Here is a 21,844-nt window from a genome sequence, read left to right on the forward strand (position 1 = left end):
CTTTATTACTAGCACTGTCATGCAGCGGCTCCTTAACCTCCTCGAGTGTGAACCTAATAGCTGAATTGGGGACACCCACATATTTTGTCTCCTCCCATTCCCTCCTAGCGAACGCCCCTGAAAAATGCTACAAAAATGGCTGACCCAAGCCTCGGGGCAGTATTACAGCCCAGGCCCTCAGATGTTTCATAGTCATTGGGATCCCTATTAACAACCTTCCAGAACAGGCAAGGGTTTTTACACTCTACTGCACACTCCAGTCTCTCCCAGGCTAGTTCCTTAAGCTTCAGCTTCCTTGCCCTCAGAATAGAGTTATACTGAGCCCTGGCTACTCTAACATGGGCCTTATCTCTAGGGTGCTCCTTTAAGGCCTTCCACAGACATTTCTTAGCCTCATAGCACGGCTTACTAAACCAACCACCCTTATACTTACTAGAAGACTGAGCGGCTACAGTTAGACAATCTTTTAAAGCTTTGTTCACCCTGAGCATAGCGTCCATTACTTCCACTGGGCTGGGGGTTTCTGCCAAAAGCGTACCCGTGAACAGATTTAAGTTTTCACCCACCACCCTCTCTACTACTTGTTGTAATAATACTAGTGCTATTACTACTGCTACTACTAATAATAATAATATATACCACAAACTGAATTATTTTGGCATCTCACTAATAGGTACTACAATTACTAAACTCAATGATAATGTTGCTAGAAGGATGAGAAGATGAATCAGCCCTGCCAAGATTCAAACCACTGTAGCAGGTGTTTAACCCACTGAGCAAGTTTTTGAGGCTGAGAGGATGATGCATGGAATATCCAGTTGTGCGGACAGAACTCATCTGTGTTTATGGAGAAGGTGTAAGGGGAGGCTCTCTAATAACAGACCCTCTTTCATGAGTGTAAATTTCTGGCCATCCATTCCCAACCTCTCCATCCACCTGCCGTCCCATCCACCCACCCTGAAGGATGCTGTGAGGTCAGGGGCGGCTCACCGTGCTGGTTCAGATACTCCAGGCACTGCAGTATGGCGCGAGAGGCCGTACAATGCTTTTTCGATTTCACTCCATCTTTGCAGCGGGGGGACTTTCGGGGTGCAGTGATATCACAGAGGACCGAGCACCAGTGGCCAAACTCCTTCGAGGAGAGGAACTCCAGCTCCCAGGTTCTGAAATGTAAAAAAACAGGCCTAATGTAGGTGAACCAGCCTCAACATGAGACACAGAACCAGGTCACCAAACCTCATGCCAGGGGGGCCTAATAGGTGCATCTGCCATAATTAAACCTCTCATACGGGCCTGCCCTGCCACAGCTACCTGCAACTGGACATGCAACTTTACATCATGATGCACAGTAGCAGTCATGCCACCCTGGAGGTCTATCACGCTTGTTGCAGATTCACACTATTGGTCTTGTAAACAGCCTCCCATGTCATCCCGCTCAGCAGGCCTTGATCTGCTGCACTTTCTCCACAAAACACTATGTATGTTTACTCATGGAGAGTCTCCTTCCCCTACTGTCTCACCACTTTTCTGAGTACTCTTTTCACATTACCTTCCCTGGAAACACCCCTGACCCTTTTTACAGTGGAAAGAGGAACTGGGCAACTTCTTACAGAACTTCCCATATGGGTTTTCCCAACCTTAAATATGTATTTTGTGAATCACAAACATAGTCTATCCTTATAAAAACTCAATTTGTGTGTGTAAATGGAAGTTACACATGCAATTGGCTTTGTGAATCTGGAGCAGTGAGAAGGGCTCAGCAGATCCTCAGTGAGGTTTGAACCTCAATCAATTTCCTCAGGTTTTCCAATAAAACACTTTTCTGCAGTGACTAGCTGATGTGGCCTAGGGAATATCAATGGAATGCTCAGGCTGGAACATCAGGCAAATTCTGGCAAGGCCCTGTCAGTGGCAGCGATGAGAAGGCACTAAGTGAAAAGAGTGGCCCAACTTCTGGGAGCTTTAACAATTTCATCCAATTCATAAGAGTTTTAACCCAATACTGATTTTCTCTCTTTGAGATTATCAATCCATAGATTTTTTCATGAAGTGGTTTAATTGCTGAAGTGTCTCACGTCGATGGACCCTCAAGCTCAATGATTTTCACTAAACAGTGTTTTCATTTTGTAGCTGTTTTACTCTTTATGGTTTTTATTGCCAGCTTTTTTTGTTTTTTATCATTGGATGCATATTTTGCTTTGTATTGTTTTATTTTTGTCTATCTGTATTTAGATTATAGCTCTCTATTTTCTATACTATTGGATGGTGAAATGGTTGATTGTTGTGTTGTATGAATGACGGTATGAGAGTAGGTTCTTTCATTTTGGACCTCTAACAATTTTGTTTAAACTATATCATTTATCTGATTTTTTACTGTTGTGAAGAAATTGCAAAAACGTTATATATTTGATATGATCAAAATAAATGTATGTTTCTAAATTTATATTCAACATGTATTGTTTGGTTTCCAGAATATGTTTTATTAATTAGAATATGAGGTATATGTACCCACGTTAATTTTGGAGAGACATTTTTCTTACATATGGTTTGCATTTCCCTGGGTGATCTCTCCTAATTTTTTCCAGGGACCCTTGAATTAGTTTTTACCACTCCATTGGCTTTATTAGCTCTGTAAAATTACAGCAGACCTGCCATGTTTCCCCTGGAGATTTCGGCATCCGAAATCTTCAAGGAAAACTGCAAGGGAACGGGAAATGGAATTACCGATACCCCTGGTAATTGCTCATTACTCAGGGGATTGTCTGAGTTCATTCCAGAAACCCCTTTAACTCTGTATCCTCAGAGTTATTGAGACCTTCAGTATTCTTAACTATAAGGATCAGGATTTAACACTCCATCACTTCTAAGACTGGGTCACTAGCAGTGAGGCCCTAAGTGATGTTGAAAATAGGTTGATGAGGTCGTGACACTGTTGAACTTGGGATACAGCAGAACAGTTGAGCTATGCCAATGGAAAACTGGAAAATCCTAACTGTGAACAGTATGCTAACAAAAATGTTTTGGAAGAGAGAGATCAATAGAAATGGGTTTAGCTAAGGACCACCTTGCTTGTTTTAATATCCTAGGAAAAAATACATTTTAGTGACACCTCCCCTGAAGACGGTGCCAACTTTTATACCAGTAGGTCCACTCTGGTGTCCTCTGTCCATCTGATGGTGCCATAGGCAGCCACCTAGAAAGGTCTTGCCACACCGAGACCCTGGTTTCAAGCTTTGTCTTTGTTCCCATACTATGCACTTTCATCCTTTTATTGTCCATTGCAGTTCATACTTTATTTGAGTTCATAGTCTTCATTGTCTAGTGCAGTGGTTCTTAACATGTGGTCCAGGGAGCTCTGGTGGTCCACAACACCTACTCAGGGGACCCATGACTGCTTAGAAAATTAAATAATATTAACAGATTAAAAAGATGTTCATGAATGAAGAAGAAAAATGTTAAAATGAAAATTATAAAATGTTCTGTAAATGTAAAGGAATTTGAAATTGCGTTAGGTTGGAATCTCCGAATGATTTGTGGGAGCCGTCAAAAAGAATATAGTATGAATAATAAACGGCCTCAATTGATTTTTAGAAAAGCTACACCTTCCTATTAAAATGTCGTTCTGTTTCTATATTTGTGAATTAAATAAAATATTTAATCATTTGTATATTTGTTTGATGAATGCTTGTTTCCATATCTTTGGAAATCATCGAAATTGCTTAGGACATGGTCGCGGGATTCTAATAATGACTCAATATGGATCATGGGATTTCAATAATGATTTACCGGGGCCCCCGGATTTCAGGAATGATTAAGTGGGGGTCCACAGAAGTCAAAAGGTTAAGAACCACTGGTCTAGTGTAGTCTCCCCAAAGGCAAAAGATAGGTAGCACGGCTAAGAGATCCTTGCTATGTGGTTCAACAGACAGCAGCAGGTCATGTTAAATTTCCTCTTATATTAGGCCTCCTAACCTGCCAAGGGCCAGGATCTTAGGTCTCCACCCTTGCCAACTTGGAACTCAACTTGCAACACCGAAGAGATTGGTACTTCAACAACCCACATGCTTTTCCCAAGCAGGCTCCTACCCGATGACCACCACCTGCATCAGCGTACCTGTCCTTCATCTGGATGCTCATCTCACTTTCTTCAAAATTAAAACCTGCAAGGGAAACCAAAAATAACATGTCATAACACAGAAGACATGAGAGAGGGATTAAATTGTTTTAAATAGTTTTCTGGAAGGATAGTTTTTGAAGCAGATGGAGCTGACGGTTATGCCAGTACTTCCCAACCTGTGGTACGGGGACCCCTGGGGGTCCGCGAAGCCTCCTCAGGCGGTCTGTGACTGCTTAGAAGATTAAATAACAGATGAATTAAGTGTATTGAAATAAAGTGGCTAAATGTACCAGTGAAATTTTTAAAACGTACAGTAGATGCCAAGGAATTTGAAACTGGAGGCTAAAAAGTACATCAGGATCCTCAGGTTGATTCTGGGAGCCGTGCAGGTGCAACAAACTGAATATAGTACGGACGATGTGTGGCTTCAATTAAACTTAGAGCTCCAACATTCTTATTAACATTATTTTTTTATTTTTTATTTATATTTGTCTGCAAATTAAATAAAATATGTTATCATTTGTGTATGTGTTTGTTGAATGCTTCCTTCTGTATTTTTTGTGTATTGTTTTGCGTTTCAAATCATGGACAATGTTTAGGGTGGGGCCCCAGCTTCCAATAATGACTTAGTTGGGGGGCATCCCCAGATTGCAGGAATGATTCAGTGAGGGTTCCCGGCTTCCAGTAATGATAAAGTGGATGTCCACAGAAGTCAAAAGGAAGGGAACCATTGGTGTATGGCCAAAGTTCATGAGAGAAGGTAGAATTGTCTGCTGGGGTGGTAAGCTGCGTACAGAGTTGGTGCGTACATCTGTTCCACTATAGAATTAATTGCAATGAATGGGGAGGGGCCTAGCCCACTCACAGCAGGGAACGCCGTAAGAGCTGTAAACAGAGAGCCCTGAGTGATCGGTGTTTCTCAGATAGAGCTCTGAAGGAAGCTCAGCTCACAGATGATACTGCGCCTTGAACTCACTAGTCTCCTGGATAGCGGTGAACACGCAGCTCTGCTTCAGTGAGGCTCCGAGGATGGTTATGTCCTTCGGCCTCAGCAGTGCCCAGGCCATCTGCCCTGTTTCAGATTCTTCATCCATAACCTTAATCTGAGTCATCCTCTCCGACTTGTCAATCACTTGGGCATCATCCCCTCCAGATGGTAGCAGTGCCTGCAGAAGGGACGGGAGTGAGGAACATGTGAAATCAATGGTGGGACTAGGTCAAACTAAGACGAAAACAAGTAGAGAAGGGTTAATAAGACACAGGATTGATCCCCAGAAATTCATTGAGGTGAAGATGGAGAGGTGAAACAGTGTAGAAGTTACTGATTCTTGTATGAATCATTGTATGTGACGTATATTAGTCCACAAATCCTGCTACCACACCATTCTTTAAATTGCAATGCAAAACAATGTGCATGATGTGCACAGAATCATAAGGCGATTAGCTAATTTGCTGATCTGTACTGTTGCAGATAGAACCTGCCTTTACACCAGGACAAATGCCTGGGCTTGATATTCACTGAATAGCAATATGAAACCAAACTGTAAGCAACCACACAGCGCATGGCAGAGACATACCTTGTTACCTTTATTTTCATGCATCGTCTGGTACAACTGCAACATGCCGCAACCTTCAGCTGCCACTGACCTATGTGTGCCAGTTCCAAGTCAAAGCAACACGATCAACGGAGATTTAGCATCTGCTCTATAATTTAGAAGACCTACTTCCACTGGAAATGCAAAATCTCTCCAACCAACTTCAAATCCTACCCCATGCCTTTGTCCACAACAGAATTCTCTTTTACGTAAAACGTAATGGACCCAATGTACGACCAATTTGTGACTCGCAAATCATTCGCAATCAGCTTTGTGAATGCAAAAAACAGCTGTGCACGATGTATGACAAGCATTCGCAAAGCAGAAATTGCAATGCAAGTGTTTTGTGAGCAAGCGGAAAATGCGAGTCACAATTTGTGAATCGCTAAATATGATTCGCAAAAATGCATGTAACAATGAGTTACAGTTTGCGAGTAGTCGTAAAATGGCCCGTTTCCACAAACAATTTAACACCAATCCAAAATAGGTGTTAACTTGAACCAACCTATAGAAACAGGGCCCAAAATGCATCAGGGGTTACCAGCAATGGCTGCCCTGTACCTGATGGCGAGGAGGGGACTAATACTGGCTGAGCAGCAGAGGAGGCGAAGACAGGAGAGGATATTCAGAGTCAGGCTGACTCTTTTTGAGAAGACAGAGGAGGAGATATTTGAGCAATACAGGCTGAGTAGTAATGTGATCCTTGAGCTAATTGCCACCCTAAAGCCACCCCCCGAAAGCAGGACGTTGTACAGTAATGCAACCCCCATCCATGTCAGGTCCTGTGCTCCCTCCACCTATTGGCCAGTGGTATCTACCAGCATGTCACAGCATTGGCTGCAGGGGTGTCGCATAGTGTGCAACACTCCTAGATGCCATCCTCCAGTACATACACCAGCACATCTACGTGCCCAGGAACAACTTGGAAATGCAGCATACCAAAACACAATTCTACCAGATAGCAGGATTTCCACAGGTCAACGGCTGCACAGACGGGACCCATGTGCCCATATGTCTTCCATTGCGTCTAGAATACATATTCTGGAACTGATAGAGCACCCATTCCATGAGCATACAAGTTATGTGCAATGCGCAGAAAATCATTGCAGACGTTTTAGCTAAATACCCAGGAAGCACTTGTGACTCATATATATTCAGGCACAGCGGCAGATTCCAGCGACTAGAAAGAGATTTGATGAAGGATTCCTACTAGGCACTGGAATAGATGTGCACATAAATGTCTAGTGGCACTTACATATGTCTGTATGTTGTTTAACCCTCATATGAGTCTCTACAGGTGGCAGTGTGTATGCCCTGCATCCTTGGATCATGACACCCTACTTGACTCCCGACACTCCCCAGGAAAGGTGCTACAACATGGCACATAGGCGCTCAAGGACTGTGATTGAACGTACGTTTGGCCTCCTGAAGTCACGCTTCTGTTGTCTACAGAAGAGTGGGGAAATCTTGCAAGATCCACCTGAAACAGTATGAAATATAGTGGAAACCAGTGCAATATTGCACATCGCCTGCAGGCGTGACTTACACGTAGAGGTATCTGGATCAGAATTTGAGGACGATGACCCTGCGCCCCCTGCACAACAGCCGGTCGAAGGAAGCAGAGAAGCAGAGGGGAGAAGGTGCAGGGACCACATAGCACGGCATTATTTCGCACAGTAAGAAATCCACATGTACCCAATGCCCTCCATGAAAGACAATACAACTGTTGGTTTTCAAAGTCAAAAGGCAACACTTTAATCTCAGTGTTGTCAACAACAGAGATGGACTCCTTGTCCATCATGAGTGCAATGTGTAGTGGTTGCACATGTGCGGTTACGTCACTGCACGGGGACACATACATTTGAATCCAACACAGGCACAATGTCAGTGTAAAGTCACTTCCTCGCACTACGTCCGGTCTGTGGGGTGCGAGCTGTTGTAGGTGTTGGTTGGTGGCGGCAGCTCCGACGCAGATCACGTGCATCTGCAGCAGACACACTGCTCATGCTGGGCAACTCATTGTCTGCTGCGTCACCTGTTGCCCTACTGGCAATGCTGGCTGTTTGTATTGCCTCCACAGCTGCAGCTATCTGATGCAGCCCTCAAGCAACCTCATCAGTGAAGGGGCCCATCTCCACCTGCAGGGCCAGTGTGTGTCTGCTGTGCTGTGCAGTATTTGCCTGGGCTAGCCTAGCAATTGCCCTGGTCAAGGCAACCAATCGTGTTGCAGGGCTGTGCTCATGGTGCCTTAGCAGGTGTCTGTCCTCTGCCATCTCTGTGCAGATGTGTCCAGTTGCCCCAGTAATGGCATATAATTTTGCATTAAGGTACCCCTGGTTAGCAGCCATCTGCTGGGTGATGTTATTGAACCTCTGGGAGAGTTTTTGGCTGATGATGCGCATTTGTCTGTTTTGCAGGTGCTGAACTCTCAACATGGTCTGTTCGATGCTGCCAGAGTCAGACTGGTAGCTGGCTCCTGCCTGGGAGCGTGCAGCATGCAGTGCCTGCTGGCTCCTTTGAGCCTGTTGGGTTAGGCGCAGGTGCCGGACCCTGGTCACGGGGATGCGTCGAGGTGTGGTCTGTTGGAGGACTACTGGAGCTGCGTGTGGTGAACTTGAGGCTGCACTATCATTGACCTACGAAGTTCTGGGCGGACTCGGGAGCACATCACCCTGCCCTTCCTCCAGCTGGAACTGGGACAGCACCTCTCCCTCTTCACATTCCCCCTTCTTGTGTTTCACCAGGTGCATCTATTTGTGAAATGGGAAATAGAGTAAACAGTATGTGTGAGACACTGGCTCATTTGTTGTGATTTCCTCATTTCCTTGGACCACCCAGACATATATGGGTGAGGGTGTGTTGCATGCTTGTGCGCAGCTTGGTGTTGGCACCAGGTAAAAGTAGAAGGGAATGTACACTTACCAGTGGTTGGTGGGGGTGCAGATGTGTCAAGGAACCCAAATCCGCAAACTGCCTCCAGCTCCAAAGTTGTTTCCACCATTGCCTCCGCTGATGTTGGGGGTGGTACATTGGCTGGTTCTCCTACTGTCCCCGGAAAGTCACGAAGTCGGGCTACAACCCTTTCCTAGACCCTGGGGTGCAGAACATATCATCGCTTCTTTATTTCTTCGACTGACCTGTCGGCTGCGCCCATGGCATTGATCTGGATCTGCACGTCCCTCCATAGCTTGCGTTTGTCAGCCTCAGGGACACTCTGTGACAGCCTCCCAAAAGCTCCTTGTGATGGCTTGCAACATTCTTCGGTTAGGATGTCCAATTCCCTGCTGCTGGCGTAGACCATGTGCTGGGACTCCTGTGCAGGGATCTCCTGGGACACCACTTCCTGTTTGGGGGTGCTTGCAGTGCACCTGGAAGTGTTTGTGCACTTTTTAAAGGTGCGGTTGCTGTTTGCGCACACACTCGCAATTTGCAACTGCGGTCGCAATTAGTGAGCAGTTACGGACTCACAGATTGTGTTTTTGGTAACTGCAATGCAACTCATTTGCGAGTTGCAATTTGATGCCTGAAATTGTACGCACATCGGAAATAGCGACTCACAAATTGTGAGTCGCTATTACTGGAGGTCGCACATCAGGCTCAATGTGTAATTTGAAATGGATCTTTTTATGGCCAGTTGTCAGTACCCATTGTTACTAAATATAAATAGGAAGCAGTGTATAGAATAACAAATAATTGACCACAAAAAGTACCACATGGAACTGAAGAGAGAATGGGGAGATTAAATACAATAAAATGATTTAATCAATTCAAGAAGTAATTCTTTATCTTTCAGTTGTTACATTAAATTGAAATTGGAGCAGTTCTGGCCACGGACTAGTTTTAAACATAAATCAATATGTTATACTATAATAAACTTCACAACTCAAATTAGGAACACACCAACTCTTTCTCTCCGTCCATCCATAAGGAGTTTTCAAATATTCATTTTAAATCTCAATTTTTTATTTGGTATAATTTGTTACGATAAATGTTTTTTCCAGATATATAACTGTAGTTTTTCAGCTATTCTATGACTTCAATACATTAGTAAACAAATATGTTGCACGTAGATCTGAATATGTACATTCCCAAAACAATGCGTCAAAAAATCCATAGATGGGCTCTCTTTATTGTATCTCTCAGGGCAAGAGCAATTATATTTCACTATCTCCCAGGACATATCTTAGCCCACCATACCCAGTCCACAACACAGGCATTGCACGTAATCTCTTAGCTATCACCAAGCTGCTTAGGCCTCGATCACCGGTTGTGCAGTACTGGTGCAATATTTATTGTACCGGATAAATAACTAAATCTTGAGGAACGTTAATTATTGCATGCTACAAAAATCACCAGTTATTCGTTTACGCTTGAAAATGGGGTATTACACTGTCGTTTCCACACAAAAATATTGTTATGTTCTACATTGGTAATAAGAAGAATGTTTCAATAGAATGTTGTTATTGGGTTCCATCTTTCACGCGCTCATCAAGCGTTCCACGAGTGTGAGTTAGAGCATCTTGACGCGAACGCGAGGTGGCTCCTTGAGTTGTCCTGTACACTGTCCCGTGTTTGGTGTGGTATCTACAACAGATCTGCTTGCCCCTGTATTCACTGGGCCCTATTCACCTGGTAAATATCAGCAGATTTGACCCTTGAAAACCTCTGCTCGAATGGATGTCACATTTTAACATGGCACTTGTAGACCTTTGTGATGATTAAAGGACAAACCTGGATATTCAGGCTTGGGAAAGAAACACTACTATACTTGGTTAACTCATCACTTTACTTAAGGTTGCTGCTCGCTCAAAAATCAAGAAGGGCCTGAACGTACTACAAACACATTGGAATAAACACCAGGCTTAACAACAAGAAGGTTATATTCAAAAGGACTACTTAGTGAGTGTTAGAAATGTGGTCTCTAGGTGGCAGAGGTATATGCCCTTGTCCAAATAGGGACCACGATCCTAGTAAGGGTAAGTCACACACAATCCAAATTATCCTGGTCCCACCCTCTGGTAGCTTGGCACTGAGCAGGTTGGCTTAACTTAGAAGGCAGTGTGTAAAGTATTTGTGCAATAAATCATACAGTAACACAGTGAAAACACCACAAAAATACACCACACAGGTTTAGAAAAATAGATATCTATCAAAATAAAATAAGGTCAAAACGATGAAAATCCAATGTACCTAACCAGAGTTATGAATTTGTAAAGATTAAATCCAACTAAAGCGCCTAGAAAACACAATAGCTCCAACTGGGGCTATCACGGCATCACTGGCGCAGTCGTTCTCAACAATCCGACATCACTGTTGCCGGTCACAGAGTCACATGGACGCCCAAGTACTGGATCTTTGGAAAATGAAGAACAACGGCGTCACACGGAGACGCGTCGCTGGAGCCGGTGCGGCATCAGTCCCTTATGGCGTCTGAGGAGGTGAGGCTTCGGTTCCGCTTTGCAGGTGGAGGTGAGGCGTTAGTTCTGTCCGGAGGTCGGGGGAGTTGAAGCAGCATCATCTACGATGCGTGGGTCCTTTGTGACCCAGTGAGGTCATTGGTTCGAGTCCGTCAGGATGGGATGTGTTGACTTCGCAGTGTTGCAAGAATGCTGAGTGACGTCAGCAGAGTCGCAGCAAAGGTGGACTTGCGTTGAAGGCCGGAGTCATTGCGTAAGGCAAGGTCCATGGGGCGGGAGCAGGCTGCAGCATCGCTGAAATCGTTCTGGAGTTGCTGGAGTCGTAAACTAGCAAAAAGCTAGCTGGTGAACCCTTTTTGGCCCTAAGACTTCAGGAAAAAGGAGGCAAGCTCATTCCAAGCCTTTGGAGGGCACTTCTCAGCCAAGTCAGAGGGCAGCAGGGCACCAGTCCTTCACAGCAAAGCAGTCCGGATGGGTCCTTTGGGCAGCCAAGCAATTCCTCTTGAAAGGTTGCAGAAGTGTTTGATTTGGTGGGGTCAGAGACCCATTTTATATACCCAAAGAAGCCTTTGAAGTGGAGGAATTGTCAAAGAGTGGGTTTGAAGTGCACAAGGTCCCCTTTCAGGACAGGCATGTCTGCCAGGGTCTCAGTAGGAGGTTTGGCAGTCCATTGTGTGAGGGCAGGCCACTAGCCTTTGAAATGTAAGTGTCAGGCCCTCCACCCTTCCAGCCCAAGAAGACCCATTCAGTATGCAGATGAGTGCAGGTGTGACTGAGTGTCCTGTGTTTGTGGTTGTCTGGGTGAAATGCACAATGACGCTGTCAACCAGCCCAGCCCAGACATTGATTGGAGACAGGCTGTAAGGCACAGATGGATTTTAGGTGCAGAGAAATGCTCACTTTCTATAAGTGGCATTTCTAAACTAGTAATATAAAATCCAACCTCACCAATAAGTAGGATTTTCAATTACCATTTTGGCCATACTAAATATGACCTGGTTAATCCTTCGTGATCCAGAATCTACCACTCAATCAGTATATGAGGGTAGCCCTAATGCTATCCTATGAAAGGAGCAGGCCTCACAGTGGTAGAAAACGGATTTTGGACCACTACCAGGACATATAAAACAGACATGTACATGTCCTGCCTTTTACCTACATAGCACCCTGCCCTATGGGTTACGTAGGGGCTACAGTAGGGGTGACATATGTAGAAAAAGGAGAGTTTAAGGCTTGGCAAGTACATTCAAATGCCAAGTCAAAGTGGCAGTAAAACTTCACACACAGGCCTTGCAATGGCAGGCCTGAGTCATGGATATGGGGCTACTTATGTGGGTGGTGTCAGGACCCAACACCTCTGCCTAATGTGTCAACACCCTCAGGGGCGTTGTTTTGATCATGTGCATATAGCACCACTGGGTTGCTTGTAACGTCATTGTACTGTCTGCATTTCAGGATATATATTGCCAATGTTTGATATTTACTTGATGTTACCAATGCTTGTTCCACTATATAGTTGTTGTCACCAATGCCTGTTGAACACATGTGGCTGTGTCAAGTCCTCATGCTTCTCAATGTGTCAGGTTCACTTGTTTATTGGTTTCCAAGCAACCACCATGCCCACAAGGTCTCCAGGGAGCAGCAGCCTCTTTTCAAAGACATGAGTCATGCTGGCTATAAATACTCTTGCTGTGCACAGGACTCTGCTTGGCTTTCTTCCTGCCTGGCAAGGAAAGCTTCCTGTACTCTGGAATTCCCTCCAGGCCCCATCCGCTGCCCTCTTGACTCTGCTGGCAGCAAACAGCCTCAGCAGAGATCTTCTGGAAAGAACACACTTCTGTCAGCTAAGTGGAGCATGCTGTCTGGAATCTGTTTGTGTAGAATTTTATTATAATCGCTTTGGTTTTTGCTGAAAACTGAGACTTATTGCACTCTTGCCTTCTCGAGGCTTTGAAAGGCCTATTCTAAGGGCACATACATGATTTATGAGTGGGGCCTTGATCAGGGTTGAATAACAGATTTAGGGGGTTATTCTAACTTTGGAGGAGTGTTAATCCGTCCCAAAAGTGACGGTAAAGTGACGGATATACCACCAGCCGTATTACGAGTTCCATAGGATATAATGGACTCGTAATACGGCTGGTGGTAAATCCGTCACTTTTCCGTCACTTTTGGGACGGATTAACACCTCCTCCAAAGTTAGAATAACCCCCTTAGTGTGGGGGCTTCAACAACTTTCGTTTTGTAACTGAGAATTGTGATAGAACTGCACTATCCTCCACTTGTTTATTTTTGTACTAATAGTGATTACGCAATTCAGTCCTAGGATTACTTTATGTGTGAGATTACTTGCTTTTGGATTTGCAATTCATTTTATGTTAATAGTGATTATGCAATTCAATGATAGGAATACTCTATATGTGAGTTTTCTTGCTTTTGGTATTGCAACTTGTTAGAAAACCTAATGTGAAAGTGCAGATCCATGAAAGAGGCTTTCAGAACTACCTAATTTGCTTAGAGACATTCAAATTTCGTCACCTTTTGTATATAATAACTTGTGTGAAGAGAGAGAGGGCCAAGTTGCTGATATTACCAGGTGAATGTGCTAGGATAACCAAATTAGACGAATTTAATGAGATCAGTGCATGCCTTTTTGAATGCTGTTTAATGAGACCAGTGCATGCTTTATTGAATGCTGTGAAACAGTCTCTAAATAGCACATAGCTTCACCAATACTGTAATTCATCACAGAAAGGCAACTTCCAGGGGCTGCACTGACAGTCCTCCATAACCCAAAGTACCGCACCGGGCTGGACCTGGTGAAAAGGAGTGCAGTGTTTCTTTCTCTCTTTTTCCAAATCCCCTTCCCTTTTGGGGCATCTGCCGGGGCTCCTGGTGCAATCAGCAGCACCAAGAGGTGCCTCAGGGGCACGGGAGAACAGTCATCAACGCTGCAGGTGGCAGCGCCCCAACAGATGGCACAGGCAGTGCTGCAGGCCCACTATTAGCATCTAATTTACAGGCCCTGGGTACCTGTAGTGCACTTTGCTAGGGACCTACAAGTAAATTAAATATGCCAATTGGGTATGCGCCAATGTTACCATGTTTTTAGGGAGAGCACACATGCACTTTAGTACTGGTTAGCAGTGGTAAAGTGTCCAGAGTCCTAGAGCCAGCAAAAATAAGGGCAGAAAAAGAAGAGGAGGAAGGCAAAACGTTTGGGGATGACCCTGCAGAAAGGCCATTTCCAACAGTGAGTTTCTTCTGTTTATGAGAGATGAAAAACGACTGGTTCATTTCTCAACTACAAGTTGGAGCTTGAAACAAGTGCATCAAATCTTGGAAGGTGAAAACTCATACATATTAGGATAAGGGTCTACCTAGGAGGACTTAAAGGCACATGTCAAAGCGACGCAATGCACAGACTGTAGCACAGCTTCAGATTTCTTTTTTTGTTTTCGTGATCGTGAATTGATATTATGTGACTGCCTATCTCTGACAAAGAGGAGGTGTTTTACGCTACAATTTACATGTAAGGAGCGCTAAGAGCATAGTTTTAGATTCAGCACAACTAGCATGTCTGAAGTTGCTTCCAGTGTGTTACTCATCTGTACCTGTAAAACAAACACACAACTCTTCTAAGCCCAAGCACTCAATATTGATCAAGACAATTACCTTAATCAATGCACGATTTTATTAGAATACACATCAATCTATTAGAAATCAAACAAATATTATCCTGTGTAGGGAACTTGGCTTTTGTTAAAGTACACCTCCCCACACTTTTTGCCTGGTTTTTGATGCTACTTTGACTGAAGTGCACTGGGTCCCTGCCAACCAGGTTCCCAGTGCCAGTGTTATTTCTCCCTAAACTGTAAAATTGTTTCTCAATTGGAAAATCTTTTAGCACCCTTTGTAAGTCCCTAGTAAATAGTACCCCTAGTACCTGGGGCCTGAGGTGCTAAAGAGGGGCCCTAAGGGCTGCAGCACAAATTGTGCTACCCTAAGGGACCCCTCACTAAGCACATTGCAGGCTGCCATTGCAGGCACCGTGTCTTGGTGCAGAAAAAAGTTAAAATACTATGTGCCATGTCCCCTGACACTGCATGCAATAAATTTAAGTCACCCCTCTAGCAGGTCTTACAGTCCTAAGGCAGGGTGAATTATATCACATGAGGGCATATCTGCCTGAGCAGATATGCCCCTTCTATATCTTTGTCAGTTTTCAGACAGAGTAAGTGACCAGGGAAGCCATTTTAATTGCATGTGCTGGACACTGGTATGAGTTCCCCAGCTACATGATGGCTTCCCTGAAGATGGGGATGTTTGGTAATAAACATCTCGTATTGGTGAACCCAAACTGATGCCAGTGTCAGATGTACCAATACATGCAACCAGAGGGCATATTAGAGGTGCCCCCTGAAACCCTGCCAGCCTCTGGTGTGCTCACTTACTGGTGTCTACCAGCCTGCCACCCAATACACAGTTCTGGCACCGTAGGGTGAGAGCCTTCTGCTCTCAGGATTCCCAGAACAAAAGCCTGCCCGGGAAGAGGGTGTAACTCCCCCTGCCACAGGATGCCCTGCTGATTAGCCTTCCCAAAGCGGCAAGCCACCTGGACAGGTAGGAAAATTAGCTAATCAGGTAGGCCCCTACGGTGGTCTACTGCAAGGTGGACATGATTTTTCAGATATAACTATCTTTGTGATGGCATACTTAGGAATTCTGAGACAGGGTTATGCCCACCTACCACAGGAAGTTGTCATACAGGGGGTGTAGTGACCCCAAGCGCCAGTAGCCCATTGGTTACTACCCTACACACCCCCTAACACCTTTAAATTCAGTATTGAGGGAAGTCCCTGGCACCAGAGAATCAGATTATGACAATCTAAGAAGACCAAGGACACAGAAGAGCCACGAAAGCAGAAGAGGAGAAAAGAAGCAGCTGACCTGGTACAGACCCCACCGGCCTGTCTGCATACCTCGTCGAAATTTGCACCAAAGTAGACTTGTTCTGCAGCTGTGACTCCAGAAACCCAGGAGGACTGCCTCCCTTCTATAAAGACTCAAGACCTCCAGTGAACAGCAGACCTGTTCTCTAGCCAGCTCCAAAAGAAGGGACTCCAAAGCCTCTAGAACCACCAAAACCCGACACCTGAAGCCACCACTGCACCCGCCGTCTCCGACCCAAATTGAAGTGAACCACCGGTGCCAACAAGGTTCCCCAGCCTTCCAGAGTCCAAATCCATCGTGGTTCCACCCCTCCTGGACTCCCCAACGACACCTGCAGCCTCTGCATGATGCCCCCATCTACCGCCACCGCTCCAGTAAAGAAAACCCGACACCTAAGGACACCTCGGCAACTGTCACCCCGAGCCATGGAGAAGAGGACTAAAGGTGTCTACCTGTGCCCGAGCATCATGAGGCCTGAGCCCCGCCGTTGGGCCGGCCCCACTGGCCTCCTGGCCAGAGCCTGCAGCCTCTTTTTGCAGTGACCGATCTCCATTGAAATGCATTGGGTACCCAACGTTGTTTTGCACCCTGCACCTGGTCGCCCCCGTGCCGCTGGTGGTGTACTACTGGTGCTGCCTTGGACCTTGCCCACTACTCACCTTAACTCCTGGAGATTGGTCTTGTAAGTGGCTGTACTCTACCTGTTTGCAGAACTGTTTTTTCCTCCCATAGGATAACATTGCAGATCTCAGAAATTGCACTTTTTAAAGTGAAAAGAATTCCTATTTAAAAACGTACTTACCTGAACAATTTTTCTCTGATGCATAAACATATATGAAGACACTTGCTATTTTTATAAATTGGTGTGGATCTACTTCTTTAGTCGTGTGTCTCATTTACTGAATATTGTGTGTATTTGTAGATGTATTGCAATCCTCTGTCTTAAATCTAAGGCTGCTCGACCACAGTACCCCAAAAACAGAGCACTTTAGGATTGCATTGCAAGCCCTGTCCACTCAATGGGGAACCCCTGGACCTTTTACATAAAGGGCCAGCTTCCTACTTCAGTTATACATAAAAGTGCCCAGAAGAAGAAACTCTTTTCAAATTAGTGCTGAAATTACTCAAAAACTGGCTACGCCGTGTTGGAAGATTCATACAGAGAAACTCCTTCGCTCCATACACCCCGGTGAGAGATTGCGGGAGGTAGAGGCACCTTGAGTGCGAAAGACTAAGCGACCATCACTCAGAGTATAATTCTTGGCATAATTTCAGCACAAATTTGGAAGGGTTTTTCTTGGCCTTATAATCACAACTAATTCCTTCTGCCTTATCTGTTTACATGCTTGCAGGGGGAGACATTAAGCACAGATTGGGAATTAACTATTCCCTGAGAAGCCTGGTTAGCACTAGGATGAGATAATGGCACCCCTCTTCTTTTTTAATGGGTGTTAGGATTATTGACTCCCTAGCAACTCTGTCAAGAGAATAAAAGCCTGTTATTGTTTTCTATAATTTGTTATTGTGTTTGGTCCTGATGAAGGTGGAAATGAAAGTAAGGTTGATGCACTGAAACACGCAGCAATGTTTTTATTCAGCCCAAGGATTCTGGCCACACAAGGAGGAAAGAACTCATACTGTCTCCTTGACATTTGACTAAGGCCCTCATTCTGACCTTGGCGGGCGGCGGAGGCCGCCCGCCAAAGTCCCGCCGTCAGGTTACCGTTCCGCGGTCGAAAGACCGCGGCGGTAATTCTGACTTTCCCGCTGGGCTGGCGGGCGGTCGCCTTCAGACCGCCCGCCAGCCCAGCGGGAAAGAGGCTTCCACGATGAAGCCGGCTCGGAATCGAGCCGGCGGAGTGGAAGCTGTGCGACGGGTGCAGTTGCACCCGTCGCGTATTTCACTGTCTGCGCAGCAGACAGTGAAATACATGTAGGGGCCCTCTTACGGGGGCCCCTGCAATGCCCATGCCAGTGGCATGGGCACTGCAGGGGCCCCCAGGGGCCCCGCGACCCCCCCTACCGCCATCCGGATCCCGGCGGTCGGACCGCCGGGATCTGGATGGCGGGAGGGGGGGTCGGAATCCCCGCGGCGGTGCAGCAAGCTGCGCCGCCGTGGAGGATTCAATGGGGCGGCGGTACACTGGCGGGAGCCCGCCAGTGGTGCCGGTCCGACCGCGGCTTTACCGCCGCGGTCGGAATCCCCATTGGAGCACCGCCGGCCTGTCGGCGGTGCTCCCGCGGTCCTCCGCCCTGGCGGTCTTTGACCGCCAGGGTCAGAATGAGGGCCTAAGTGTCTACATCAGGGGCCTTGTTTTTAATTAAGGGGTTTCATTGTTGGTTTGAGTACATGTGAGATTTGGGGGCTAGTTTGCCTGAGTTAGTTTTTGTTTTGGACATTTTTATATATGTTTGATAATGTATGTTTAATTTCTCATAGAATTATGTCTGACAGGACTGAGATATTGCCTATTTAACTAAATGAAATCAAATCTGAATGAATAATATCATGAACTGAATAAGGTAATTGTCTTAATCAATAACTGAGTGCTTGGGCTTAGAAGAGTTTTCTTTGTTTTACATAATAAGTGGCTACTATTTTTGCCCTAAAAAATCCTACTTTCTGGTTTTCTGTTGGAGTTAGTCGTTTGTTCCAACATGTGCTTGTATTACACTGAGCCGTAAGTGAGGCACCCAGAGGATCTATGAAAGATCATGTTAAAAGGCTGTTGGGTCTGGTTTTCAACAACTCTGCATAGTTTTCCTGTATTCTCAGAAAGGAAGAGGTTCTTTCCAGAGTTTCACTCTTATGACTGCCAGTAAGCTACCCTTGGACTTCCACACTCTTGTCTGAGAGCCCTGATGATGGGAGTGGAGATACCCACATGAAGTTAGGTGTATGTGAATTCAGCCAAACCAGCCAATGGCAAATTCAGCTTCTAGTGCTAGAGGCACAGAGATTGCCAGTTTACCTTAACCAGCAGTAAGGGTTACACTGAATACCCTTTCAGATTGGCAGGCGATGCAGTGGGATCCAGGAAGTTCACCTATAATGTTTGTCTTTGAACGTACAAATCATCAGCTCTAACAGCAGGCTGTGTGAGGCTGCCACAGTCCTTGCAACCATGATCCTCGTTCTGCTTTTTACCACGCAATGCAGCATAAAGCTATACATAGCAGTACAACATTCATGAATGAATGCCACAGCCTTAATATGCATTGCCATTGGAGCAGCAGCACCATACACCTGGAAGTACACATTAAGTTTATGAAGAGTTCCAGCTTCTGGAAGTACACATTTAAGATAGAAGCAGACAGGAATGACCCCTGAAAGCTCCAACAATGCAAAAGAACAGTACCGGCCTGGACTCAGTCTTTCAGCCTGGCATCAATTTATTGACTTCTCTTCAAGACGGCAGGCCTTGGGGGAATAAGTGAACTTACTTGTATGTGAATGTATGAGTCTCTCACCTTTATATTATGTTCAAATAAGGCGCAGAGAAAGCAGAGTTACAGAAAACAAACTTTGGTATAAGCGCGTTTTGATTTGTCATTTTATATATCCAAATAAATAATCTCTGATTTCTAAAACTGCTGGGCTACCTATAGCTAGTGTGATTCGGAATAGAGGAAAGAGAGCCTTTGGGAAGCTTTCTAAATATTGTCTATCCCATACATGTTCAGAATTGTTAGTAATGTGTTTCACAACATCCTTCTTTGCAAGATAGATATGTTTTCCTGGCAAGAGATTTTTCACAAGTAGAACAGCATTATTTGCCTGTCGGGGTTTATGATTTGATTTCTTTAGTGAGGCAGACTGGGACATTGTCAGCTGGGGATTTATGCCTAATGCATAGAGTTAAGATGCAGTGATGTCTACTGTGCACATAAAGGATAGATGGTACAAGGGCAAGTAAAAAGCGTTTCTAGAGCTACACATTTCAACAGGCTGATGAACAAGGGAACCACTCTATCCTGTCGAATGCTTTTTTGGTGTCACGTAAACTGCCTGGTCTCAGAAAGGACATTAGTATATGACAAAAGGAATAAAGCATTCTCTTTGGCTAAGAAGATCCTGCCAACTGACAATTACCCCTACATAGTCTGGAAGCACAATAAAGCATGCTAACCTTGCATGAAGATGCTATGATTATCGTTCATCATGGACCTGCCATTAAAGGTGTGCAAAATTGTGTCATTTTATTTTTAGTTACTGTGTGAATTTTTGGGAAGATTATTTATAAATTTCACTCAATGCACTTCAGGTATCTCAAGTGAAAACTGGATCAAGGGCATACCTCACATTCAAAAGTCACTCAAACTACTGCCAACAGGGCTGATTCAAGTGTAAAACACCTAAGACATATTTTCTGTTCAAACAAGTCCCCATAGCAAAACGTGAACAACATTTTTAAACCCCTGCATTACTCTTCAAATTTCACACAATATACATTATGCAAAACTGCATGATCACTGCTCTAACAAATTATATTTCTCAGTTTAAAAAAAAGTATAACCCTGACATCTTAGCACTAACCCACTACATGAGTATTGATTGCCCCTTCTGACCTGGTGTCGCTTGGAGGTGTTAGAGCAAACTGGTTACATATTCAACAGGGAACCATTGTAAATTAATGTAATAAAGTGCGCTATCAGGAAGCACCTTGATATGTAGCAAAATGCTTTGTCTAGCAAATTCTTTGAGAATAATGCCATACAAAAATAACAATTGACGTCTTGCTGAATGTAGTGTCAGGCGACAAATATAAACACAGAATGAACGTCATGATTCAGCATGCATTTTAAACAAGATGGCTTTGAGGCCAAATCAAGGAGTAGTTAAATGTAAGCCAAGAACACACTTTTAACACATTATAATGAAATTGTTTTAGTTCAATAACTCCATGTTAATATGCATGTGTGGATTCAAATGTACAGCAACTAATATTAATGTATTTTCAGTTTCATTGTAGAAACCTTCTACACGACGTATGGAGGGCCACCAACTTATGAATGGAAGAAAATGTGCACATTTGCTACACTGTGTTGTATCAGAGGGACAGATTTTTTCGCAGTCTGGCTGCAGAAAGGTGGGTTGAATGGAAGGTGCATAGAAAGGAGCTTGCCAATAAGGTACAACATACGCAAACATCCCACAGAACAGATTAAACAGAACATCTATACAGTGAAACAGTCGCCACTAGCACTGGCAATCAAGAGACGCCTTTCACAAAGAAGTACCGGGTAAAGGGCATTTTACCGACCCAAGAAATTGATAAAGTATTTGGGCCAGACCTTCCAATAACAATGCCATACACCCAAAAGTTAATAAAAAAAACATCCAATATCATAATGGACCACAACACGATATCCAACGCATATCATAAAAAAACAACTAAGGGGGTTATTTCAACTTTGGAGGAGGTGTTAATCCGTCCCAAAAGTGACGGTAAAGTGACGGATATACCACCAGCCGTATTATGAGTCCAATATATCCTATGGAACTCGTAATACGGCTGGTGGTATATCCGTCACTTTACTGTCACTTTTGGGACGGATTAACACCTCCTCCAAAGTTGTAATAACCCCCTAAGTCTGTTGTGTGTAAGATCCCCTTGACTGCACTGTGAGGCCACATTAATGGCAGAGTGTGCAATGCACAAATGCCAATAACAAAACAGGAAATTAACATTGTGATGACAAGACAGTGGATGAGGGCCACACTGCCATGTGTGATGCAGCCAGGAAATTAGATTTTGGCC

At 44.7% G+C, this 21,844-nt stretch overlaps 1 protein-coding gene across 4 annotated transcripts in view; it reads right to left on the minus strand.

Annotated features, from left to right (window-relative positions):
* The window catches only part of LOC138261056 (arf-GAP with Rho-GAP domain, ANK repeat and PH domain-containing protein 1-like), a 214,305-nt gene that overhangs the window by 31,861 nt on the left and 160,600 nt on the right, over positions 1-21,844 (minus strand). For all 4 annotated transcript variants that reach the window (XM_069209692.1, XM_069209676.1, XM_069209685.1 and 1 more), the window contains 3 exons: positions 5,094-5,283; positions 4,115-4,160; positions 991-1,163 (listed from right to left, as the gene is read on the minus strand). In XM_069209692.1, the coding sequence (XP_069065793.1) occupies positions 991-1,163; positions 4,115-4,160; positions 5,094-5,283 (409 nt within the window). The remainder of the gene's footprint in view (positions 1-990; positions 1,164-4,114; positions 4,161-5,093; positions 5,284-21,844) is intronic.

Source organism: Pleurodeles waltl, chromosome 2_1, assembly GCF_031143425.1.
Source record: "Pleurodeles waltl isolate 20211129_DDA chromosome 2_1, aPleWal1.hap1.20221129, whole genome shotgun sequence".
NCBI lineage: Eukaryota > Metazoa > Chordata > Amphibia > Caudata > Salamandridae > Pleurodeles > Pleurodeles waltl.